Genomic DNA, 19,845 nt, shown 5'->3' with positions numbered 1-19,845 from the left:
ACCTTGAGTACCTTTACAATAAAGCGCAATGAAGCTCCTAAAGTCAGCAGATTGTTGGGACTCAAACTCTAATTGACCAGCATGCTTGCCACTTCCCACTGGCAGCTGGGCCCAGGACTAGAACAGGCTGTGATCACCATCATGCCCCAGTGGTCTCTTCAATCCCCCATGCAGCTGTGGCTGTGCTCTAATGCCTCCTTGGGAAGATAGGAAATGGCATTTCAGGGAGTACCTGGTGCATTATACAGTGATCTTCTTCAGTGAAAAAGGTCACATATATTAAAAAGATGGTTCCCATGGGTTATTGAAATTTTCTATTACTTGTATAAAACATTTTTCTTTATTCCCTTTTTTTCTACCAGTGCTTTCTAAAGCCTCTGGGTGGCACATTTAATCACAAACTTGCCTTGCAATTGAGGGGCATGGTGGTACAAAGGGATCTGCATCAATTGTTACTTCCCCAACCCCCAATAACCTTTCTACATTTATGTTTCCCTATGTTTCTGTATTTAGCATTTTCTTTCTCTGTAAATGCAATACAAAATGTTCTATGCTATCTGTAATTTAAGAATCATCTCAAGTTATAAAACCTCAGATCAGAATAATCAATTACATATATGTGGAATACTGGCAGAGGAAATTGGAAAGACACCATGAGAAATAACAAGGATTGGAAACAATACTTGATGGACAAGAGTAGAACTTGATGGGTGTTTTAATCAGGTGTGTGACCTTAAACATTGCTTAACCCTTCATGGGCCTGAAACTCTTCATCTGGGAAATAAAAACTCTTAATTTTTTATTAACACTGTGCTTCTTCCTTGCCAGTTACTGTATGGCATGGATGAATATTTATCATTTAAAAATCTTTTATTTAGGGGTGCCTTGTAAGCTCAGTCGGTTGAGCATCTGACTCTTGATTTCAGCTCAGGTCATGATCCCAGGTTCATGAGATTGAGCCCCGTGGTAGGCTCTGTTCTGAACACAGAGGCTGCTTGGGATTCTCTCTCTCCATCTTCCCCCCTCCCCTGCTCGCAAACATGCACATTCTCTTTACCCAATTAAATAAACATTACTTAAAATTTATATAGATAAGATATAAAACATTGGAAGAATATGTTACATATCCTGGTTTTGAAGCCTAATATAGAAGCTGTTATTTCTTATTATGTTACTCGGGTTCTGAACCACTAAAAACCATTAGTGGGCTAAAAATTATTCCTGGTGATACTGTTGAAATATTTATAGCCTTTAAACAGACCAAAAATTACTAAGCATAAAGCCCAGAATCTGTAAAAATAAATGTTTTTTGGACTTACTTCTTACGTGTTTGGATTCATGTTCTTCCATTGAATCTATAGTATATTGATTCCAATATCTGATATAGGGATGACTAATTATGGTTTCTCAATATTGATGTGAGATCAAATTTATTGAAATGTTGGAATTTTACAGTATGTTTTCACTTTAACATTTTTCTTAAAAATAAAAACTTTAGGTGAATTTTTTAATAAATTATAAATAGATAAAATATTTACTAAGTTTAATTTCCTTTTGGATTTCATTATAACGAATGTGAAAATTAATGAGTTGTAACATGGAATTAATATTCTGATAATAAATCTAAGAATTACACTACTACATTTCATGCTTTGAAATAGCATGTTCATGATTACTGTGTTACTTACCAAAGGAAGGAATAGCTACAGAGTCAAATATACCTCAACTGGCTACAATAATATAATAAGCAGTTATGTCATCTATCATTTGCTTATACATTTTCTTTTTTATTTTTTTTAATTTTTTTTTTTTAACATTTATTTATTTTTGAGACAGAGAGAGACAGAGCATGAACGGGGGAGGGTCAGAGAGAGGGAGACACAGAAACAGGCTCCAGGCTCTGAGCTGTCAGCACAGAGCCCGATGCGGGGCTTGAACTCACGGACCGTGAGATCATGACCTGAGCCAAAGTCGGCCGCTTAACCGACTGAGCCACCCAGGCGCCCCTGCTTATACATTTTCAATACAAATCTATGGATGGGATTTTTCTATTTTTTTCATATTAAGATTATTACATTGGACTTTTAACTGAATTTTGATGTTTCCAATGATGTGTGATAGTTACAGTTTTATAATTAGGGAACATTTCATAAATGTGTTTGTATAAAAATATTTTTCAAATGTGTAAGAAAAAAATATACAGATTTAAAGACTTTAACCCTCTTCTACTCTTTCCAAAGAAAAATTATCTTTGCTAGAAGAAATAATATCCATACATAAAAAATAATCCAAAATGATGATAACTCAATGGTAGGGTATCATTGAATGAATCTTCACTTCCCCCACTGATTTGGAATGCTACCCAATGCTATATCAAGCTCCTATATATTTTATAATCTTGTTTCTAGACTCTCCATCACATTGTATTGGTCTGTCTAGCCCTTAACTAATAACCCACTACCTGAACTGCTACAGATTTATAGATATCTGTCTGTAGTAGGATGAGTCCAACATTGTTATTGTTCTTCTCTCCGCCTCCTTACTAGAATTCAAGTATTTTCTTTCCTATGAATTTTACTATCTCTGTGTAACATTCAAATCCTGAAATCTTTTGAAACTTAGAATGTATTTTTTATTGAAATTACACATTACTTTGAGATGATTTATAATCTATGTGATATTGAACCTTCCCACTAGAAACGTAAGTCCATAATGTTATCTGACTTCAGAAACTAAAATAAACAGGTTTTAATGTAGTGTGCAAAATCTGACCAGACCTAATTCATTTTGTGACTAACCAGGATCTGATGTGATCTGAGTCTTCAATATATCCTGTTTACTGTGAATGTTAAAATATTTAGCTATAGAAATATTACTGTACTTGAGGAAATGGTGATGCCCCAAATTCAGAGGGGGACTTATTATATAGTACATTTGAGTTTTTCACTAATGTACCATACAGAAAACGTACACAAATTATAAGTATACACTTTGTAAATTGTCACAAAGTGAACTCACCTTAAACCACCAAAGGAACTACATATTATCTCCTAACACTAAAGAATAGTTTTCTTGTGTTTCAATTTTCTAAAAGTATAATTGTGTACCATATTAATGTAACAAGAGGAGAAATTGGATGTGGGGTATATGGGAACTATCTGTACTTTGTCACATTTCTCAAAAACGTTTCATAGATTTGATTTCTGTCACTAAACACTATTGTGTAAGATTTATAGAAGTTTTATATAGCAATTTCATTCATGTGCATTGAACAGTATTCCATTCTATTAATGCACAACAAATTATCAAATTCACTTATAACACTTGTGTTGCTTTTAGTTTTTTTTGTTATTTGTGATAATGCTGATATGTACATTTTTATAGAAGTTGTTTGGTAAGTATATCCATACATAGTCACTGAAGAAGGTTTCTGGTCACAGAGACTTAATTGTGGAAAGGTCTTAATTACATATTTAATTCCTTATATAAGGTATAGAGGATAATAGAGATTTTCTGTTTCTTCTTGTTCTGAGTTCTGGTAAATTTTGTTTTAGGAATTTGTCCATCTAACTTGTCAGATTTCTTGACACAAATATAACATTCCCTAATTACTTTCTTTAAGATTGCAGGATCTGTAGTGATGTCCACCTTGTCATGATTTTTTTTTTTTTAAGTTTAAGAGGGAGAGTGTGCGTGTGAGTGGGGCAATGGCAGAGAGGGAGCAAAAAAACCCAAGCAGGCTCCACAAGGTCAGCACAGAGCCCTACCTAAGGCTCAAACTCCTGAAACATGAGATCATGACCTGAACCAGAATTGTGAGTTGGACTCTTAACCAAAGGAGCCACCAGGTGCCCCTCTCCTTTGTCATTTTTAATACTGTTTACTTGTACCCTTTTTCCACCTTTAAGCTGTCTTGCCTGGGGTCTATCAATTTAACACCTTTGGACTTAGAAAATAATCATGCAGTGGAAAAGACTACTTCATTGGTTTCTGTCTTTATCATTCCTTCCCCTGGCTTCCTTTCAGTTTAATTTCCTGATTTTTATGGTAACTTTTTGAGGTTGCTTTTGATCATGAAACTTGAGCATTTCCACTTTTCTAAAACATGGATGTAGTGCTATAAACATCATTCTGAACACAGCATTAGATATCCCACAAGTAGTGATGTGATTTTCATGTAATATCTTTTTTGACTCAGTGACTATTTAGAATTCTATTTTACAAAAGTATTTGGGGATTTCTTCTTTTAAAAATTAGTTTATAGCTTATTCCATTTGTTTAGGAATATACAATGACTTTGATTCTTTGCAGTGTTTTGAGACTTTATAGCTTAGCATATAGTCAATATCTATAAATGCTTCAGGTTCATTTGAAGAAAATGAAGTTTTCAGTTGTTGGGTAGAGCAGCTTATATGTAAATTATATAAAGTGTGGTGTTTTGTTCAAACTTTCTACATCCTTACTTATCTACATATTCTTTCAATTGCTGAGGGAGAACAGTTAAAATTTTTAGTTCTGTGCACTTACAAAATGAGGCTGTGACTTTTAGTACAAACAAATGTAAAATATCATGATAGATTCATCTTTTTAAGTAATAACTTTTATCTATTTTTTCTGATATTATATCAATATAAAATCTTTTTGTATTAATTTCCATTCAAATTTCACTGTATATCTTTATATTCGAAGTGTTTCAACTGCAAGTGTTAAAAAAAAGATTGTCAGACCAACTTTTTTTTAAAACTAGATAGGGTTCTGCATTTACATATAAATGGTTTTGGTAGATTCTATTTCTTTACAATTCTTTGTGAGCTGAGTATACATCCTGCTTCATTGACTTCAGGTTTCTCCATTTGTCTTTTGACCTCTGGGATGTAGGTAATTGCCCACTGCTCTGTCATGGAAACATCATATGCCAGATAAGATGTGCTCTTTGGGCCTGAGTTTTAGAACAAGAAGACAAGAGAGACAAACCAGATCCCAAACCACAGCCTGGAGCTGACTGTCACAGTCTACCTACCCTCCAGCTGCTAATAAGCAGTGAGAGCAAGAAACACTTTTGCAAGCTACAGAGATTTTGAGAGGCTGTTTTTGTATATATATATAGCCTAATGAAAGCTGATTAATTTTAGAAAATCATACCATAATGTGGTGTTGCTATAGAAAACACATAAAATATGTGTCCATTAACTTCTGAGTTAGGAAAACGATTAAAGGACTCTGAAAAATAAATGGCATCTGTGCAGTGTCAAAACATTTGGTAAGACTGTCACCTGTGATTCCTTGGAAATCAGACAAGTTAATATATGACTTTGTCTAATTGCTGGTAAGACAGAATCTTAATAACTTTAGCTGGTTGGTTTTAGCTGTGTTTCCTGAGTTACTAGAAGATAGAAATGAGCTCGAAAAAGGATTGGGGTGTTGGCCAGCAGGAATGAAAGCCCTTGGTGAGGTTGGTATTTCACAGACCAGAAAGGACCTGGCTTTGAAATCAGACCTGTTTTTATATACCAACTCAACCATTCATTAGCAGTATGATATGGTATATCAGTTAAGAAAAAGTGGCTTATGCTCTGGTTACAAACAACTCCAAAATGTCATCAGCTTAAAAGTTGCCTTAGTTAAGTCTGGTGAATATATCCACCCTGGTGGATATAACAAAGTTCCTTAGTTAAGTCTGGTGAATATATCCACCCTGGTGAACCAGGAGCACTATTTCCCCTTATCCTTGTCATAGTTCCTCAGGTGTCCAGGCTGATGGAGTCTCTAGTTCACCATATACTTCCATTTGGCAGGAAACATGAACATATAAATATATAGACATGTGAGTAACTTTAACAAATAGATCAATAAAGGGGCACCTAAGTGGCTCAGTCGGTTGAGCATCCGACTTTGGCTCAGGTCATGATCTCATGGCTCGTGAGTTCAAGGCCCGTGTCAGGCTCTGTGCTGACAGCTCACAGCCTGGAGCCTGCTTCACATTCTGTCTCTCTCCCTCTCTCTGCCCCTCCCCGAATCACGTTCTCTTTCTTTCTCTCTCAAAAAGTAAATAAAATAATAATAATAAATAAATAGATCCGTATGGGCATAGAGGTCATCAAAACATATTGAGTCAAGGCAGCCTTATTCCTGCTTTCTTCAAGCCAATGTGAATAATCTGGTAGAGCTTCATGGGAGTGCTAACATTTGACCAGAATTATTAGCACACAGCTACAGTGACCTATAATCCCCTGTTTAAATTTATTTTTTTTAATGTTTATTTATTTTTGAGAGAGACAGAATGCAAGTGGGTTAGGGGCAGAGAGAGAGGGAGACGCAGAAGCAGGCTCCAGGCTCTGAGCTGTCAGCACAGAGCCCGACATGGGGCTCGAACTCACGAGCTGTGAGATCATGACCTGAGCTGAAGTCGGACGCTCAACCGACTGAGCCACCCAGACACCCCTATAATCCCCTGTTTAAATATTTGTCCATCACTTATGTTTGAATCTTAATTCACAGTTATTAAATCCAGGTATTTTTATTAATCATCCTCTCTTCTCTAATCTCTCTAATGGTGATTTAGGCGCTGTGTCTGAGACATTAAAGAGATGATAAGGCATAGTTCTTGATCTCACTCAGTTTACAATCTCTAGAGGACCCACTGCAATAACATGCACCCCAGCATGGATTAGTATCACAGAACTTGTAAAGCTCTAACCATGCTCTGAGGGGTTGGCCAGAGACTTATCTCATAATGAGTGACATTTTGCTTTTGTTTTCTTTTGCCAGAAGATTGTTTTTAAAGTTCACAGCAACGTCAGATTGGCTTATTCTTAACTGAACCTCTCGACTATAACAGTGGTTACAGAGTTTTAAATATGTACTCAGCATATATGATGCACCTTTTATAGAGAATGTCACTAACAAAAAGCCTTGAGGTAGATGTGATTATCCTACATTACAAATGAGAAAACTGAGACCAAAAGGTAAAAGAAACTTATCCGAATTTGCACAACTCAAATGCAGGAGAGATGAAACTTGGAAACCCACCAGTCTTATTTGAAAGCCATGGTTTGGGCCATGGTGCTTTGGTACCTTTTACTGAAATCTGGAGAATTGATTTTTAGTAAGTTCTAATCAATTTCCCTTTTACAGATTCTGATTTCTCATTTGTTCTTCAGGTTTAGAAAGTTTTTGATCCAAGCATTCCTCCCTTCTTCTTTTTAATATTATTTATTTTTTCCTTAGGTATCTACAGAAGAAGGCTTGAGTCTGGCCAGGGAATATAACTGTGCTTTTTTTGAGACTTCTGCAGCCCTCAGATTCTGCATTGATGACGCCTTTCACGGTCTAGTGAGGGAAATCCGCAAGAAAGAATCCATGCCATCCTTGATGGAAAAGAAACTGAAGAGAAAAGACAGCCTATGGAAGAAGTTAAAAGGCTCATTGAAGAAGAAGAAAGAAAGCATGACATGATATCCTTGCTTCTAACTCCCTTATTCTCTTTCTGAATTTTATCAGTTGGACAATTCCATGTGTTGCATTTGGCTTCAATATTTTCTGTCTCTCTCCTTCTCTTTAAATATCTGCCTATAGGTAAAAGCAAGATCTGCATAACTGTACCTCTTGAGATAGTTTTGTTTTGCCCTTAACAGTTGGATGGATTTTGTCAATCAGCTGGATATGCTGTTTAAGTTTTTACAATATATTACTAAATAAAATTGACATTCCAATTGCCTCATTTCCCTTTAAAGAGTCTAGCTTCATTTGGTATGCTGTCTGGTTATAGAGGAAATTCAAAATTGCAGACAGAATGATAAAAGGCTCAGGGGATCTGCCTTTGCCTGATAAGACTCTGATTGTTTGCATTTCAGGAATCTCAGTAAATAATGAAGAAGCTCAGGAAACAATTCAGAGCAGGAGTCTGCAGCCTTGTTTTTCCTTAACTGAAGAAGGCTAGGTGCTTTTTAGTGAAGATAAACCTTAGTGGAATTATTAATAATAGGAACCAGTTGTGGCTTGTTGGAGGGCTGAAAGGAAATATCCCGGTATTTGCAGGGCTCTGCCCTGTTAGGCTTTGGCAAAATTATCACAGTAAAGTCACTGAGCTGTGGCAAAAGGATATTTTCCTTGTAGCCAGAAGAGAGGCTAATAGGAACTTGGTGGTTCAGATATTCATAAAAAGACACACTGTTCCCTCTCAGTGGGAGTCCCTCTTAGGACTGCTTCACCTACAGGGCAAGAGGCTTTTTGACCCAGAGACCCTATATTATCATGGGCTTAATTTCCCATCTCTTCTTACTTGAACCATGAAACACTACCAGTTAGAGGATTCTTTTTCTTACTTGTTTACAATGGATCACCATGCAAAATGAAATTGTCTATTCACTCATTGATCCCACTGTGTAATTTGGTTTATTCCAATTAAAGCTTAGAAAGTACCTAACTTGAACAGTTCTGAATGTTTAACAGACAACTGTTATTTAACAGCTAAACATGGGTTGGAATCCATCCAACCAATCTTCATGTGTTGGGGCAGTTTTTATCATAAATTAGAAAATAAGATGAAGGGTACACATACAGCATTCAAACACATATTATTTTTAATTCACAATGCCCCTAGCATTTGTTAATCTCTGAAAATGCAGGAATGACTCAAGGTAGCTTAACATATAGTGGGAAAGCTCACTTGGCTGAAGAATAGTTGGATTACACGTTATTAGGTAAGAAGATGCATTTCATATAGTAACATAGTTAACTGGAAGGAATTTAGAGATCATAATTTTTCAACTGGCACACTAAAATTTCAGCTTTAGTAGTGTACTTGTGGGTCCTTTTATTGCTTGGAGCCAAGGCTTTTGTCGAAACCACATGGACTTCATTGCTCTTGCTCCTATGCCCAGGGATCAAGGCACCAGGCATGCAATTAACTGCTGCCAACTCCCCTCCTTTGGTTTTTCCTCAACCCTCATATTCCATGGTGTAGGACACAAATTAATCAATTTTTTTCCCATTCCATAGTGTCCTGAAACCAAATCCACTATATCTTTTCATTCTCAGGCATTCATAATTAGGGGGAAAAACACATTTTAAAAAAGAACACATGGAGATGATATAAAGATATTCCTAGAGAACTGATTGCTTCCTCCTTTTCTTGGTCCTGAATGTTTAATACTCTGTTTCTGTCTTGTTAAAAATGGTTTAGTACATTCTTTGCCTTCTGTACATTCTTCTCCCTTTGCAGCCCCTGACCCCCAGAATTTTTCCAAGCCTGAGAAGACCCTGTGAATACTATATTCCACCAGACTCTTCTGTTTGCTAGAAGATGCAATCTAGGAAACATAGTACTTGGCACTTAGTTTTAGGTGATGAAACTATATCTTTGAAAACCTGATTACTGCCCAGTCTATGAATACTAATAGTATTTGGTGCATTTCCTAACATGATGGAGTCTTTGTAAGTTTTATTACTGTAAGCTCCACTGCCTTTGGCTCTAGAATTTTTTATCTCTTTTATTCCTTCACTTTCTTTATACTCCTTGAGTGCTGATAAATAATTTATATAGTTTAGAAATTTTTAGTGAGGTTTAGATTGGGTAACATTTGCCAGGTCTAACCATTTCACTCTATGGAAGGAAGAAGGTCTGTAAATTATCACCTAGGGCTGCATGAATTTGAGATAGTTATCACAAGCAGAGATTGAGGCAGACTTCAAACATTCATTTAAACCATTCTTCCTTCTTTCTTCTGGAAGACTGGGCAGAAGGAAATGTTCCAGAAGAATAAAACCTAGATATTTCTGCCCAAGGTCTATTGATTCACACTCTCCTGGCATAAGACCAAAATGTCAGAATCTTGTTTTTGATCATTATCCCTGAAAACTTCCAACTGGAACTAGAAAATCTAAGTCAATCTCAAAAGCTCAGAGAAGAAAACCACAAACTACACCTGCCTACATTGCCAAGGAAGGGTCAAGAAACTCTTGAAAATAATCATCTGTATCCACTGTAGATGAATGTGTAATCACCAACACATTTTATCAAATAGTGAGTAAAAGCCTACTATGCACTAAGCACTTTTATAGATAGCACACTCACGTATATATGGTGTGTGTAAGTGCGTGTTTAATGAGGCACTTAGGAAATCCTAAATACAGTTTTCTGTCCTCTAGAAATGTATCATGTATCTATTTCTAGGTGTTTTTCATTAACATATCTTGTAGATCCCTGTGATAAAATAATTTCTCAGATCAGATATAAGAGCAGTCTAAAATATTATATTTTGTGTTTAGTTGAGCTTGGGAGCTTCTATAGAAAATGCCAGTGAGGAAAAAAAACATGGGCACTTGGGCCAAACATTACACACATCACATTCAGATGTGTAAGGAACAAATAGCTGCTTATTTCTAACTCATCGGTTCTTTCTCAAGAGCCCCTGACTAATGGGTAGTTGGGCAGGGAGGTGGGGATGGGTGGGAAGGGGGGGTTAGGGGGCACTAAATTTTAGTTCAGTGCAGTAATTTAATGCTAATATGGGGCAATCATTTAAGAAATATCTGTAAGTAATACAACCTCTGCCTTGTGTACTTAGGTCAGTGTTTTATCAAATTTTTGCCCTGTTTATTCTCCTTTATCAAACTGCATCTGTGTACAAGGGAAAGGTGTGGTTTATGGGACCTTGTGGCAGTAGAGTTCCCTCCTCATCTTCTAAGTCCCACAGTACCCTTTGCATCCTCTTTAATCTTTTTAAGCAAGGGTCTGCCAACAAATTGGAAAACTTAGAAGAAATGGATAAATTCCTAGAAACATAACCTACCAAAACTAAAGCAGGGAGAAATAGAAAACTTGAGCAAACAGGTTACCAGCAATGAAACTGAATCAGTAATCAAAAAACTCACAACAAACAAAAGTCCAGGACCACATTGCTTTACAGATGAATTCTACCAAATATTTAAAGAAGAGTTCATACCGGGGCAGCTGGGTGGCTCAGTTGGTTGGATGTCCGACTTTGCCTCAGGTCATGATCTCGCGATTCATGAGTTCGAGCCCCTCATGGGGCTATGTGCTGACAGCTCAGAGCCTGGGGTCTGCTTCGGATTCTGTGTCTCCCTATCTCTCTGCCCCTCCCCTGCTTGTGCTCTGTCCCCCCACCCCTCTGAAAAATGAACATTGAAAAAATTTTAAAAAAAGAAGAGCTCATACCTATTCTTCTCAAAATATTCCAAAAAATGGAAGAGGAAGGAAAACTTCCAAATACTATGAGGCCAGCATTATCTTGATAAGTAAAACCAGATAAAGGTATCACAAAAAAAAAAGAAGAAGAAGAAGAGAGAGAGAGAACTATAGGCCAATATCTTTGATGAATACAGATGTAAAAATCCTCAACAAAACATTAGCAAACAGAATCCAATCATACATTAAAAAAAATCATACACCACAATCAAGTGGGATTTATTCCCAGGATGCATGGATGGTTCAATATTTGCAGAACAGTTAACATGATACATCACATCAATAAGAGAAAGGGTAAAAACCCTATGATCATTTCAATAGATGCAGAAAAAGCATCCAACAAAGTACAACATGCATTCATGATAAAAACCCTCAACAATATATGTTTAGAGAGAACATACCTCAACATAATAAAGGCTTTACATGAAAAATCCACAGCTAACATCATACCCATCATTCCTAAGGTCAGGAACAAGACAAGGATGTCCACTCTTACCACTTTTATTCAACACAGTACTGGAAGTCCTAGCAACAGCAATCAGACAAGACAAAGAAATAAAAATTACCAAATTGGTAAGGAAGAACTAAAACTTTCACTATTAGCAGATGACATGATACTATATATAGAAAACACTAAAGACTCCACCAAAAAAGTACTAGAACTGAAGTGAATTCAGTAAAGTCACATGATACAAAATCCATGTACAAAGGTCTGGCCAAGTTCTTTTTTTTTTTTTCAATTTTATTTTATTGTCATAAAATTGTCATAATTGTCAAAAAAAACCCCACTTGACATGAGATCTACACTCTCAATAAATTTTTAATTGTACAATATATTATTGGTGACCAGAGGTACAATGTTGTACATCAGATCTCTAGAACTTATTCATCAGCTTGAAACTTTATGGCCTTTCATTAGTAATTCCCCATTTCGTCCCCACCCCCCCAAGTCATGGCAACTATCTGATTCTGTTACTGGACTCGTTGACTCAGTGGCATGTTGAAGGTAGGCAAGTTGGGCCATGACAAATAAGCACTTTCTGCTAGTGTCCATGAAATTGCTCTTTGCTTTTGGGTCTAAAGGTCCTTCCCAACATGGTGCCTTTATTCTGACCCCACGTCTCCTTCAGGCACCTCTATCAGCACCTGTGCCTCTCTTTGGGATAGCTTTCATGCCACACACAGGCCATGGGGATTCCCGAGTGCTGCCTCAGTAAAGCTTTGCAACTCTGCCCCCCACCTCTGTCTAGTTCATGTGGGGCTGCCCACAAGGAATCTAGTTTACTCCTAGTATTGATGAGCAAAAGTGATATATATGCATAGATCAATGAGAATGTGTTCTATCAGCTGTAAACAATAAGTGTGCCCATGACCATGGGACTTGGGTTACTAGCCCAAGTTCTGAAATTTCCCTGTGGTTGACTGTAGGGAATCCCCCACCATTAGTCAGCCTGAGGGACCTAGGGTGCAGAATTAAGAAGAGGATCTCGATGTATAGTCCATTTGCTTTTTAGTATCTCTTTTCTGCAGGCCATCTGCTCGGAGTAGGCTGCATGTTTTTCTTTTCTCTAAGTAATTTTTTAACAACATGCTGGCATGTAAAATAAACAAGAAAACAGAATTTAATAGTCCAAGATGGGAAATGATTTGCTTGTTATAGGTGGCTTCTATTCTGCTTTTAAAGCACCAAAATACACTGCTTTAAAATATGGGAACCCATCTCAATAAAGACGTTACATATTTTTTTAAAAAGCCATGGATCTGGCAAAATTTTAAGGTAGAATATATTTTAAAATATTTCAAAACAGAGTGTTCCCCATCACACATGTAATATCTAAGAATAAGTCTTCTGACCATCTTTATATAAATTGAAGTTGTAGTTCTTCTGGTTTGGGTCTTTACATGGTACTAGAAGATGTACTAAAACCTACCTCACCTAAATCCTCTACTGTCAGCTTGCACTTGAACACTTGAGCTTTGCTTGAGATTTTCCCATTAGAGTTTCTATCCAGGGTTAGATGTCAAAGTGCCATCATTTTATTCGGGCCATAGATCCACTATAAACGTAAATTTAAGAAAGTAGAAAATTTCTCATTAAAATATCAATGACATAAATATATTTGTCCTATGATTGCTACTTTTAACAGCAGAGCAGAGGGGCCTATGATGGAAAGGACAAAGAATGTGTGAATTTTTATGGGTGAAGAAGAGCACCTAGACCATGCATCATTTAGGGGATAGCAGGTCCACGTAGCCTACTGTACCTAAAAGTGGGGGATGTACAGGATAGAACAATGCAAACAGCAAGGTGATAGGATCATGCAGAAATTAAAGGGATGCTGTCCATCAAAGCTGGGAGTAAGAATGTACAGAATGTACAGAAAACTCACACTGTATCCTACTTCGTTTGACCTTTTGCTTCAGTCCTGTTCTGCCTCTAATATTCCATTACATATCAAGATAATTTGGTGTAACCCTCTCCTTTCAACATACTAGTGTAAATCATGAAACTGTATGGATAAGAAAGGACATCAATAAATCAACATTTCAGCCCTGTAAAAAATAGGCACAAAGTTCTGATATCTGTGACATATGTATCCAATTCATTTAAAAAATATATTCTGTAGTAAATAACCTTTGTTCCCCCAAAAAAGTTAAATAAAAATAAGTCAGTTAATTAATCAATTAAATACTAGTGTTTCAAGCAACCATAAAAATCCTGATAACCTGGTTCCCTCCTATAGGAGAGGAAACTGAGGTTTAGAGCAAAGAGAAGCCTGCAGGCATGCAAGGTCAGCCAGGCCTCTTCACCTTCATTCTGGTGATCCTTTTAGTGCCCCTCAATGCCCTTTAGGGACCAAAAAGGCTAAAAACCAATATGAAAATGCCTGTCCCTTCAATGTTTTCTGGTCTCTCAAGGAAGAGACAGAGAGGGAAGAGATATGTGAAACTTCAGGCTCATGAGGTGTCAGCAACTCCAGACACCAATTTCTGCTAGAATAACTTTAGGTTATTATATGTTCCATTTTTAGTAAAAATTATCTCAAAAGAAGGAAAAAATTCTTTTGATGTGCCCAGCATGCCACTAAGATCACAACAACAATTTATTCTGTGGACTGTCTATGTTGCAATTTGGGTATCATTCAGCTTTCTCTAGAGGTGTAATTAAAACCCGCTAATAAATAAATGAAAAAAAAGGTGGTTTCCAGAATAGATCCACAGTGTCTCTTTAAAATCTATGAAATATGAGGACTGTTTACCTCCTTTTTTAGCTTAGGCCAATAGGACACTGAGAGCAATGCTATTGTAAGTCATCCTTTGGATAGTGCTTTAGACAAGGGAGCAAGCATGTCAACTAAGGGGAATTTACCAAAGATTTAAAATGTATCATTATTGAGAAGTGCTGGACTTACAGCAATTAGAGTGTATGTTTATGTGCAGAAGAGGTAAAGAGATGAATAAAAACACTATCGGTGTGCCACTGCCCTGGAGACACCTGAAAAGCTCAAAACTACTATGAATTACACATGCAAAAGTTCTCTGTTCACATCGTGCCTAAATCACACATAGACTATAACTTTTGTTCACTTAAGTCCTTCACCTTTCTGAGAGCTAATCAGTTGCCACATAACATGGAGATGAGACCAGGACACAAAAAGGATAGTCTTTGAATGGTTTATCTTGGCCTTTGGCATACGTTGTTTTCTTTTCTCTTCCTTCCTCCCTCTCTTCTTCCCTCCCTCCCTTGCTTTCCAGAGACAAAGAGCATGAGCAGGGGAGGAGCAGAGGGAAAGGGAGAGAGAGAACCTCAAGGCTCCACACCCACCACAGAGCCCGATGTCGGGCTAGATCTTACAACCATGAGATCATCACTTGAGCCAAAATCAAGAGTCGGACACGTAACCAGCTGAGCCAGCGAGGTGCCCCACGTAATTTATTTTATAGCATAACCTGTGAATTTATTAGGTTTTTTATAGGTTAATAATAGAAATTATTTGTATCCTTCCTTCTGTCATTGAGAGGAAAGAAGAACTCTATAGACATAAATATAGGACCAAAAAAGTCAAACTAAAATGATAGATGATCCACTAATTTGCAAATAGCTAACTCACTGACATATATTCATGCATGTTAATCCACTCAACATTCATTTATTCCTGTATTTGTTCACTTAATATTTTTGAGCTCCTGTTGTATACAGCACACCTTGCTTGGCATTTTTTAAATTAACTTCTCAGTAATCACATAATAAACCAAACCATTCAAATATACATTGAAAAATACTTCTTGAGTACCTACTCTGTCAAGTACTGAACTAAGCTCTGGGGATATAATTATACAAAAACAGGGTTGGCCCTTGGACTCTTGGAGCTTATAGTCTAAAGAAGAGGGGCGCCTGGGTGGCTCAGTCAGTTAAGCGTCTGACTTCCGCTCAGGTCATGATCTCGCGGTTTGTGAGTTCAAGCCCCGCATTGGGCTCAGTGCTGACAGTTCGGAGCCTAGAGCCTGCTTCAGATTTTGTGTCTCCCTCTCTCTGCCACTCCCCTGGTCATGCTCTCTCTTTCTCTCTCTTTCTTTCTCAAAGAATAAATGAACATTAAAAAAAAATTAAAGAAGAAACAGAGCAATGAACTATTTAGATTTGTAATTTTAAAATTGGGACTATAACCAATACTATAATGGGAAGCTATGGAGTGAAAATATTGTCCATTAGTAGGGGAATTTTAGTAGGTGAGGACTTCTCTGAAGACATGAAGATTGGCTTGGGGTACCAAGGAGAAGCACCATTTATTTAGGCCAAGGGGAGAGGGATGATGTTAAGGTGTTCTGGGCATCAAGAGTAGCATGCACATCAGCCCCAAGGCTAGTGGATTCATGGTGAGTATGGATGATTGGCATAGCAGGGATGGAAAAGAGTTCTATGATATGAGTAGACAGGAGGAGAAATTGGGAATAAGACCATGCAGGTCTGTTCAGGGTGAGAGTTATGAGTTTGCTCTTTATCCTATGAAAAATGAGATCCTGTTAAAAAGATTTAAACAGATGAATTATAAATTATTTGCCTTGTAAAATAGTAATTCTGGCTCTGGAGAATAGATTGGGAAGAGAATAAAATACCATAACTCCATTTTATCAGAAATTATCTAATTGAATACCTATAATTTACTCAGGGCTGAATAAAAATTTTTGAAAACTGGTCACCCTCTGGAACATGTGATGCTGTCATTTTTATAGCAATGACCATACATTCTTTCCTCTTCTTCACATCGAAGTTTACAAAGCCCTTCTCTGAACAGACCAAGGAATTTATTCATTCTTCAGGATTCTTTCAACTATATCCAGGAAAGTATGGCTAATGCATGTCACGATTTCATTGAACATCCTTATAGTGTTCCCTAATATGCTGGTATTCCCACACATCAGTCTAATGCCTATTATGACATCTTGATTTCTGCACCTCATCCCAATTCATTAATGTCACTCCTTGGACATTCAGAACACAATTTATAGGAATCGATTGAGGTTATTTTGTTGTACTGTGTTTTATTGTTAATTGAGAAGCTAATCAAGTTCGTAGAGATCACGGAAGATGAAGGTATCAAACTTCATTAGTAGAAAACAGGATGTGTTTGCCCAATAACTGGAGACTCTTGTTACAAAGAAAGAAGATCATCAGCCCTTAAGAGGTTGTGCCCAAGGAAAATGAATGTGGTGAGGATACATCATATCTGTGAGAAACAAGGCAACAAAGCTTATTTTTTTCCTCAAAGTTTTTCTGAGCCTCTAGTTTGACCCTGTTGTTAATCTCAGTAAAAGGAAGGAAAGTGAACAAATATTGTGATCTTTCATTATATGTCTTGTTTTTATGTTTCTTTTTCTAGTTCCCTAATCTAATGTACCCTAAATGGGTTCATATTTTCCAAGAGAGCTTTATCCCTTTGGAACTCTGAAGGAGAACAGAAAACAAAAGTAAACAAAGTACATGATAAAGAACATAGTGATTCTCACAAAGTTCAGGTTATTTGTCCTATAAAACTAACCCCTGACTAGGGATGCAGTAAATATACATTTTCAAAACAAGTTTGAGGCTCCCAGCTTAGAATCTTAGGCTCCTCCTATTTCTTATTTCAATTTCCTTTATTAGCCCTTATCATTCAGAAAAAGGGCCTGAATCAGATTTTTTTTTTGAATACACCATGGAAGAGACAAGTAGGGTGTTGCTGTTACCCCTTATTGGCTATTATATAAACCATCAATAGTCATCTGTATGGATGATCACAGAAATTTCAGAAACAAACCCAAAGTTCCCAGCAAACATGTACTGATTAAAGTGAATTTAGGGAGACTGCTGTTTCCAAAATAGGGCATAGACTTACTATTTCCTGATTCTCTCCCTTGAAATTCTTCATCAAACAATGATAATTCTGAAAACTGGAAGAGGAGACCACCTAGAAACCTCAAAAACTAAGAGATGACATTATAAGTTTCTAGAGTCTCTATTATTTCTTATATATTCCCAGACTATGTGCTGGAGAAGACTGACGGGAGGGAGGAAGGAAGGGAGGAAGGAAGGAAGGAAGGAAGGAAGGAAGGAAGGAGGGAGGGAGGGAGGGAGGAAAATAGAAAAGGAAGAGAGGGGAGAGGAGGGGAGGAGATGGAGGGGAGAGAAGAAAGAAGGGAAGAAGGAAGGGAGAAGGGAGGAGGGAGGAGGGAAGATGATGTATGAGAGGAGAAATGAGGGAAAGAGAAAGAAAAGTATGCTCTCTCTGGCCAAAAGATGGAGAAAAAAAAGTCCAAAAGAGACATAATGGGGAGTCCCAGGCCCTGATTCATAACCAAGGTCCCAGCAATTGCCAATCAGCCAGCAACAGCACCAGAAGTAGGACCCAAACTGTATAAGCTTCTACTTTACAACTTGGTCTTGCAGCAATTTGATCCACTGGTAGTAGGAAACTCCAGGACATCACATCTCTACTTTGGAACCAGGGCAATGTGGGTAGAGGACCACCATTACCAATGGGCTACAGCAAAACTTCAAAACACTACAGCACCCACAAGTGGGGCACTAGGTGTCAATCTGATCTGGAAGTGACAGCATCAGTATAGTCCTTCTTCTCTTCCCTCTACCTAGTGACATAGGGAGACCCAGGCTCAGTGGCTTCTGCCCTCTTGCTTACCCAGAATAGGGATTAGTGATAGAAGAGGAGTGCCTTTTGTCTATGCATATAGCACCAGCAGAGACTAAGTCCCAGCACTACCAGAATAATGAAGCAAAGCAAATTAACATTGGAATCTGTAAACTGTCATTGGAACTAAAGCCTATAAAAGTAGAACAGTACCTATACTGTACCTAAGCAGCACAACTATCTGAAATAGGAAATTAAGTGGGATCAACAATCTTCTATCAAGAAAATTAAAATGTTCAGGATAAAATAAGTCATTTGTCATGCCAAAAACAAGGAAAACCATGATCTGAATAAGACAATCAATTGATGCCAATACCATGATGACTCAGATGTTGAAATTATATGAAAACTATTTTAAAGCAGCTTTCATAAAATTTCTTCAACAGTCAGTAATGAATTCTCTTGAAACAAATGAAAAAAATAGAAAATATAGCAAAGAAATAAAAAATTTTGAAAAAGAACCAAATGGGAAGTACAGAACTGAAAAATACAATAACTGAAATTAAAAAAAAAACAACCTCATTAAATGACCTCAAAAGTAGAATGGAGATGACAGAGGATAGAATTAGTAAATATGAAAACATATCAATAGAATTCATATAATCCAAACAACAGAATACTGAAATAAAAATGAACAGTCTTTTCTGCACAGTGAAGGAAATGATCAACAAAACAAAAAGGCAATCTACTGAATGGGAGAAGATATTTGCAAATAATATATCCAATAAAGGGTTAGTATCCAAAATATATTAAAAAAAACTTACACAACATCAAAAAAACAAATAATCCCATTAAACCTGGCAGAGGATTTGAATAGAAATTTTTATTTTCTTTCATTCTTTTTTATTTTAGAGAGAGAGTGTGTGTGAGTGGGGGAGGGGCAGAGGGAGAGAGAGAATCTTAAGCAGACTCCACTCTCCGTGCAGAGCACAACATGGGGTTCTATCCCATGACCCTGGGATAGAGCTAAAATCAAGAATTGGACATAGAACTAACTGAGCCACCCAGGTGCCCCAAATAGACATTTTTCCAAAGAAGAAACACAGATGGACACCAAACACATGAAAAGATGCTCAACATCACTAATCATCAGGGAAATTCCAATTAAAACTACAATGAGATATCACCTCACACCAGTCAGAATGGCTAGTATCAGACAGACAGGATATAACAAGTGCTGGCAAAGAGAAAAGGGAACTCTCACACACTGTGGGTGAGAATGCAAACTGGTACAACCACTGTAGAAAAACAGTATGGAGGCTCAAACAATTAAAAATGAGAAATAGGAATATTATATGATCCAGTAAATTTCACTACTGGGTATTTACCCAAAGAAAATGAAAACACTAATTCAAAAATATATATGTACCTCTATGTTTATAGCAGCATCATTTCTTTAAAAATATAATCTATTGTCAAATAAACAACAACAACACACAACACCCAGTG

General features: G+C 37.0%; 1 protein-coding gene across 2 annotated transcripts in view; it reads left to right on the top strand.

Moving 5' to 3' along the window:
- Positions 1 to 7,659, top strand: part of RIT2 (Ras like without CAAX 2) — a 373,437-nt gene extending 365,778 nt beyond the window's left edge. For both annotated transcript variants that reach the window (XM_042910448.1, XM_042910447.1), the window contains exon 5: positions 7,228 to 7,659. In XM_042910448.1, the coding sequence (XP_042766382.1) occupies positions 7,228 to 7,455 (228 nt within the window). In that variant the 3' untranslated portion in view covers positions 7,456 to 7,659. The remainder of the gene's footprint in view (positions 1 to 7,227) is intronic.
- The last annotated feature ends 12,186 nt before the right edge of the window (positions 7,660 to 19,845 follow it).

Source organism: Panthera leo, chromosome D3 (genome assembly GCF_018350215.1).
Source record: "Panthera leo isolate Ple1 chromosome D3, P.leo_Ple1_pat1.1, whole genome shotgun sequence".
Lineage (NCBI taxonomy): Eukaryota > Metazoa > Chordata > Mammalia > Carnivora > Felidae > Panthera > Panthera leo.
Note: the sequence above shows the minus strand (reverse complement) of the source record. Positions and strands in the feature narration are given on the sequence as shown.